Raw genomic sequence first — 6,813 nt, 5'->3', positions numbered from 1 at the left:
TTCTTGCAGCATGTCACTTATTGCTTTGTATATAGCTGGACGCCCTAACTAAGAGGTAGCTTAGCTGATATCACAAAATGGTCTATACGATGTACTATATGCATGCAGTCGACTGTAGGGGGCATTGACACGTAGGCGCGCTGTCTGACATACGTCCCCTCAATAGAACGATGGAAAGCGAGGGAAAGAAAAGCCAAGCTGTGCATTGGAGAAAACAGGATTTGATCTTGTGGACAAAGTAGCCGCATGCAGCAGAAACTGGGCACTGCAAAGTATTTCTTCATCGCAGCATCACCACATATGCAGTCTGGACATTTAGCGTCTCTCACCGGTTCTCGTTTAGGCACGAAGGCCTCAAGGCGAACCGTATACGACTAGTGGCATACAAGTTAGTAGGCAGCTTGCATGCACGCCTGTGCCATCTGTTCTTTGGACCGGTCTTTCGGGAGGATATTAAACTAGAGACGAAAAGCAATGGGAGGGAGTAGGAGTAGTAAAGATTATTGGGCTGGTGTTAGCTGAGGTCGCTACTGTGGATGGCTGAGACGGCATAATACATGGCATATGTAGCTAACGCCGCAATCACCATTTGGCCGTCGACTAATGTCTGCTGCTAGCTGAGCTGGCATGTCGGCGAAGTTAGATGCATTGGACTGGCGCCTGGAGCATGGAGTATGGGGTACAGGTACAATCGTAAGTTCTCCGCAGCCGTGAGGCGACATCCGATTCCTCGGTTCAAAACGTCGCTTGTGGGCTTCCGCAGAAATGGATATGTGTAGTACCTGGATACGTACCTAGAGTAATACTGCTTCTACTACTAATAGTAGTGCTACCTCCTATCAAGTGAAGAAACTGTCAGCATCCGAAGCCTGCATGCTGGAGCCGCATAGGGTAGCAGCAGTATTGGTCACTCGGCGCATGATGCGAGACGAAAAGAGACGAGCACGAGGACCGTTGCAGGTTAGGCATGAGTTGCATAAATAGCACTCGATCGAGCATAACTTGGGCGCAGTGCCTGACACAGCATTTGAAGTCCCGTTCCCCTCACTCTCACGAGGTTTTTTCTCAAAAAAGGAACAAGACCAATACCTAAGTATTCCAGTACCTGTTCCGACGGATAACGATGGGGGTCACTTTGGGGGTTCTGTTGGGCGGTACGTAGCGCTTAAGCAAGCAATAGCTCCCTCCCACCTCCCACTTCGCGATAGTGGCTTAATTAACACTCTGCCTCTAACTCTCCAATGCCCAGCAGTCACTCCGCAATCCTTCGCTGCTTAGTTAAAGCTGGCAACAGGCTGCCCTGCGTGTCCCTCTTCCCTCTCGCCTCTTCATCCTCTTCTTTTACACGGGGGTCACGACGACAGCACGGGGTTGCGGTCTGCCAATTTATATGGTATAAGCCATATTTCAGCCCTTCGTCCTGCGTGGGAGCTTCTCCCGCCTGCCCCCCATTCGCGACGGATCTCGTCGACACGGAAAAAAGGAAAAGGAACCATCCAGACCATGTTCCTTTGACGCTTAAGAGAATGGGGTAATTCTCGAACAGATATATATGGCAGAGGCCTCGGCACGCGGGGAAGCGATGGAGGTCTTGCGAGAAACTGCTTCTACCATCACCCTCGTGTTTTGGAAACGAGTAAACGGCTGTTTTTTGCTCTGATTTCGCCATGTCGAGTATGCATGATGCCTCTCATATCTTACCGAGTTTTGAGATTCCAAGTAAAGCAAGCTAACAGACATCCATCTTAGCCAAGCATTTCGCCAACGAGCCTCTCGCTCTCGTCAATGCCGCTTTGCGCTCGGCCACCTACACCAACCCCTCCATCGCCTTTGATGCGGCACAGAAAACCGTCTTCCTTCGCGATGCGGCTTCGCAGCCCACCGTTGCATTAATCTCCGGAGGAGGCTCTGGCCACGAGCCGTCATTTGCTGGCTTTGTCGGCAAGGGCTTCCTCACAGCGGCGGTTGCTGGCTCAGTCTTCGCCTCTCCTTCGGCTGAGCAAGTCTTCCGCGCCATTCGCCGCGTGGGCGCAGAGCAGCCGCAGCGGGGTGTTTTGGTACTCATTATGAACTATACCGGCGACATGCTGCACTTTGGCATGGCAGTGGAAAAGGCCCGCGCCGAGGGCATCAAGACCGAGCTCCTGGTTGTTGGAGATGATGTTGGCGTTGGCAGGAAGCGTGGAGGTCGAATCGGTAGGAGAGGTTTGGCCGGAACTGTTCTCGTGCAGAAGATTGCATCCGCCGCTGCTGCTCAGGGGTAAGACTTGACTATTCCATGCTGCTTTCATCATATCCTTCTAACTCTCTCCTTTTCTGGGCAACAGCCAGTCTCTTGAACAGGTCGCTCGAATTGCCAGTCTAGCCTCTGACAACCTGGCCACAGTTGGCGCCTCCCTAGCTCACGTCCACGTACCGGGTCGAGAAATCACTGCCGATGAGCTTGGCGATGAAATTGAGATTGGTATGGGTATCCACAACGAAGAGGGTTTTGGTCGCGTCAAGACGACCCTGAAAGGCCTCGTTGAGACCATGCTCAAGCAACTCCTTGATCAGTCAGACAGCGATCGCGCTTATATCAATGTCAAGTCTGGGGAGGAGGTGGTTGTCATGGTCAACAATCTTGGTGGCATCAGCCCCCTCGAGCTCGGCGCCATCACCACCGAAGTCATTGACCAGCTTGATGCTTCTTACAAAATCAAGCCGTCAAGACTGCTTAGCGGCACATACATGACCAGTCTGAACGGTTTGGGATTTAGCATTACCATTCTAAAAGTAACAGATAATGCGATTCTGCCTCTGATTGATGCCCCTGCCGATGCAGCTGGCTGGTCACCAGCTGTGCGCCCTGAAAACTGGGTTCACGGTATTGATACTGCCAAGTCAGAGATCAAGCAGGAAGCCCCTTCTCATGATGACTCAACTCCTAGTAATCTCGATTGTAAGTCTGAAAACTTTTGCTCCCACTTCTACGGCAAAGCAGCATGACTGACTTGGAACAGTGGACGCCGCATTCACCATCACAAAGCTCAAGACAGCTCTTAACAGCCTCATTGTCGCCGAACCTCAAATCACAAAATTTGATACCATTGTCGGCGACGGCGACTGTGGACTCTGTCTCAAGACGGGCGCCGAAGCTGTTTTGAAACACCTGGAAAGCGTCTCTACGTCAGGGGAGCTCGACACGGTACATTTCGTCCGAAACATTGCACAAGTCATCGAGTCAAGTATGGACGGCACTTCGGGCGCACTTTATGCCATTTTCATCAACGCTCTGTCTTCGGGTCTTCAAGATCAATCTTCCAGCCAAAAGGCTACTGTCACTCCAAAGATCTGGGCAGCCGCCCTCCAAGCTGCACTTAAGAGCCTGGCCAAATATACACCAGCTCAGCCGGGTGATCGTACCGTGGTGGATGCTCTTGTACCGTTCGTCAATACACTGACCGAGACGCTGGATGTTCAGAAAGCCGTCGAAGCTGCGAGGAAAGGTTCAGACTCAACAAAAGGCATGGAGGCTAGCCTGGGGCGGTCTGTTTATGTCAATTCCGAGGGTTGGAACGAATGTCCTGACCCTGGTGCACATGGCCTCGTCAAGCTGCTGGAGGGTTTCTTGGAAATTCCGAATTGAGAGGCTATTGTTTGTATTTTATGGAGAGATGGGAGGACTACGTTGCGGGAAATGTATCTAGTCGCCGCCTGTGTTGTATATTTTAAGATTAAATAAAGACAAGAGTATCGCTACTAAGTTGACTTTAATTGACTAAAAGCCCAATAATACCGTCTTGGCCATCTGCATGATATAAGCATCTAGGCGAATTGTTCAACTCAAGGTATGCTCTCTCTGCGCCAGATCACTGCATATTCCCACATGAAGAACATTACAAGCATTTTCCCTTCATAATCGTATTTGGGCTAGCACATCTGTATAATTCATAGATACGTACCTACACATACGTAGGCATATGGCATACGCACAAACATCTTTTCCGATATGAATATATAGAGTCTTGGGATAAGATCTATCAAATAAGCTATCTAGCCTTTTTAGCAGCTTGCAAAGTGCGAGTATCCTATACGAGAATTTTTCATGTTTAATTGAACAAGATCCAGGGTAACACGATGGCGCAGTCTTGATTCATGTGTATGCGTCTGACCTTGAAATCAATATTCTGTACATTTTATATCTACCTTGTATCCCCTTCTGTCAAGATTGCAAGCCAAGCAAACATCTGTATCTACATCTTCCTACAAATAGGTATTTGTCTTCGTATTTCGTATATCCTTGCCCGTCAACTCAAGACTGTGTACAGTATCTTCCTCCACCATACTAGCGGCCAGAAGACGACGTTCTAGCAGGCAATAGTCGAGAAAAGCGCAGGCCGGTAGACATGGATCTGAGTTCCGTCCCCGCTAAAGAGCCTCCACAGTCATGCTCGCCTCGCTGGCTTGGCTTCTTGTCAGACTCGATTTCCCCCACGCCCCACAAGTCCATTCGGACGTCGTTCCCCATCTTTATTATCCGTCTGCCTGAGATATTAGTGGAGATGTCGGTGACTAGGCCAGGGTCCCGAGCTTCTTCTCAGTCTCAATCAGCTCGGCAAACTCCACCATTTGTGCCTCCAAGCCTTTGCCCTCCAGAAACGCGCAGGGCGGTCGTGGTCCGCCGCCATAGCTGTAATATCTGTTCAGCGCGGCCTTAACAGACACAAAGCCGCCCTTGATGGCGGCCCAGTCACCGCGGGCAACTGTCCCTTGCAGCAGCGTCGCCTCTTCAGTCTTCCCTTGGCGCCATAATCGCATAACCTCATCACATGCCCTTGGAGCCACATTGGCCAATCCGGCAATGACACCGTGCCCGCCAACAGCCAGGGTCTGAATGGCAAAGTCGGCGCTACCGCCAAAGGTCCTGAATCCTGTACCACGTGTTCCAGCAACAACACGAGCCAGCTTGCCCGTGTTGCCGCACGTCAGCTTGACACCGACAATGTTGGCATGTTCCGCCAATGCCAAGATGGTATCTGAGCTTAGGTCCAATCCACTGCATGCTCCAGGAAAGTTGTATATAAGCAAGGGGATTGGGCTAGCTTCGGCTACCGCCCTGAAGTGATTCATTATAAGCTCCGTCGACAGCAAGCTGCCGTAATAGGCTGGTGGGAGGACGAGAGCGTGTGTACCCCCAGATTCTGCGGCCTCGCGGCATAGCTGTATCGTCTCTCGCGTAGATTGGCTGCCACATCCAACAATGAGGGGCATGTCACTTTTGCCCGCAGCGTCGAGGGTTGATCGGGTAATACGATTTATAAGCTGTCGTTCGGCGTGATCGAGGTGGACAGCCTCGCCATTGGAACCGTGAGTCACGATACCCGTAACTCCGGCTTCAACTAATCGCTTTGTATGCGCCGCTGTCGTCGCTTCATCAATGTTGTCTTCGGAGGTAAAGAATGCCACGGTAGGAACGTATAGGCCGGGTGTTAACGGTGAGATTGAATTATGAGTTGAGCCATTATGGCTGGAGAAACCATTGGGTTCAGTAGAGGCTGTCATTGCCGCGACGAGAAAGGCGACTGGCAAAAGAAATTCAAAGAAAACAACACTAAAAGTGGATTAACAACAAACGCTAATATGGATTTTAAGCGGTAGGAATCCGATATGCGACGGGGATGCTCCGGGGTCTGAATGGCATTGGCTCTTGTAGCAGTATCAGCGCATTTATATCAAGAAATCTTCAAAGCTAGATGGGGGGCTTCCATCACCAACACAGTCGCAAAATGGGGGCAGTGCTCGGTATATATCACTCGGCAAGCATCTTACCAGGCACAGCTGGAGCAAGCATCAGCACACCACTGGCCGGGATTCCGCAATATAATTCGCTGAATAGTGTGGCTGCTTTCTCTGCTCAGATTTAACCATAACCCCCCACGGCAGACCTTGGAGCTTGGCGAATAACGGTCCACCACATCCCCCCACGGAGCAGACTCTGAGTCTTCGTCTCCAGAGTACGAGGAACGAAGTATCTACGTACTCGTCCGTAATCAGGCTCGTTTTCGACGTGCATAAAAGCAGACATAAAAAACGCCCTCTCCGCGCGATGGCTGCAGTAGAAAGGCCTCGCTGCCTACCCCACACAGTCACCGTCTTCCACGGGACCACCGCACGCAGCAGCAGCCATTGGGCCAGTTGCGCAGGTGTGTGCTGCTCCACGGGGCTTTAGCTGGGAGGCGTGGATCCCATGCGATCGGTCGGATCCCTTAGGTTGACAGTAGACTGGGGTTGCGGGAGGGGACGGAAGCTTGGGGAGGTGGGCTAAGCTGGGAGGTGGTGATCGTCCAGGGAGAGCAAACAGCAATTGCAGGTACCAGTACTAGTAGGTAGCTATCTAGTAGGCGATGAGGAGGACTGGATGCGGGGGAATCACGCCTCGACTCCGAATCGGCAGCAGCTGGACGTGGCCTCCGTATTTAGGCGTCCTGAGCTGGAGGCCTGCTGTGCGACTCGATGCCAACCCAGATCCGGCCTGACGCCGCTGCATCGTTGCGAATAGTAGGTTCTTGTACATACAAACGGGTAGTATTGTGGCAGAGTGCTGAAGAAGCGGTGGATGTGACGTTCCCGCCGTGCCATGCCATGCCATGCCATGCCGTATGCACAAGGGCGCCCGTTAAATGCTCGCGCTGCTCCTTCTAAGACGAGCGAGGGTCCACTGCGAAATCCTGGAGATGGTCGGCTAGACGTCGCAAAGTACGGGGTAATGGAATCGAGGGCTTTTTTTTTTCTTGTCTCCTTGGGTTGCCTCCAGCGAATGGAGCTGCCCTT

The 6,813-nt window shown here is 51.7% G+C and overlaps 2 protein-coding genes across 2 annotated transcripts; one reads left to right on the top strand and one right to left on the bottom strand.

Annotated features, from left to right (window-relative positions):
- Positions 1-1,667: 1,667 nt before the first annotated feature.
- Positions 1,668-3,628, top strand: TGAM01_v200098 (dihydroxyacetone kinase 1; the record flags this gene model as incomplete). Its single annotated transcript, XM_024548479.1, has 4 exons — positions 1,668-1,674; positions 1,750-2,260; positions 2,328-2,941; positions 3,003-3,628. 4 exons carry the CDS (start codon positions 1,668-1,670, stop codon positions 3,626-3,628), a joined length of 1,758 nt encoding a protein of 585 aa, XP_024406694.1.
- Positions 3,629-4,554: 926 nt separating this feature from the next.
- Positions 4,555-5,544, bottom strand: TGAM01_v200097 (dihydrodipicolinate synthase; the record flags this gene model as incomplete). The annotated part of the gene is made up of 1 exon (XM_018804633.1): positions 4,555-5,544. The coding sequence occupies one exon, from the start codon at positions 5,542-5,544 to the stop codon at positions 4,555-4,557; it is 990 nt and encodes a 329-aa protein (XP_018662173.1).
- Positions 5,545-6,813: the final 1,269 nt, after the last annotated feature.

Source organism: Trichoderma gamsii (assembly GCF_001481775.2).
Source record: "Trichoderma gamsii strain T6085 chromosome Unknown Scaffold_1.2, whole genome shotgun sequence".
Taxonomy (NCBI): Eukaryota; Fungi; Ascomycota; class Sordariomycetes; order Hypocreales; family Hypocreaceae; genus Trichoderma; species Trichoderma gamsii.
Note: the sequence above shows the minus strand (reverse complement) of the source record. Positions and strands in the feature narration are given on the sequence as shown.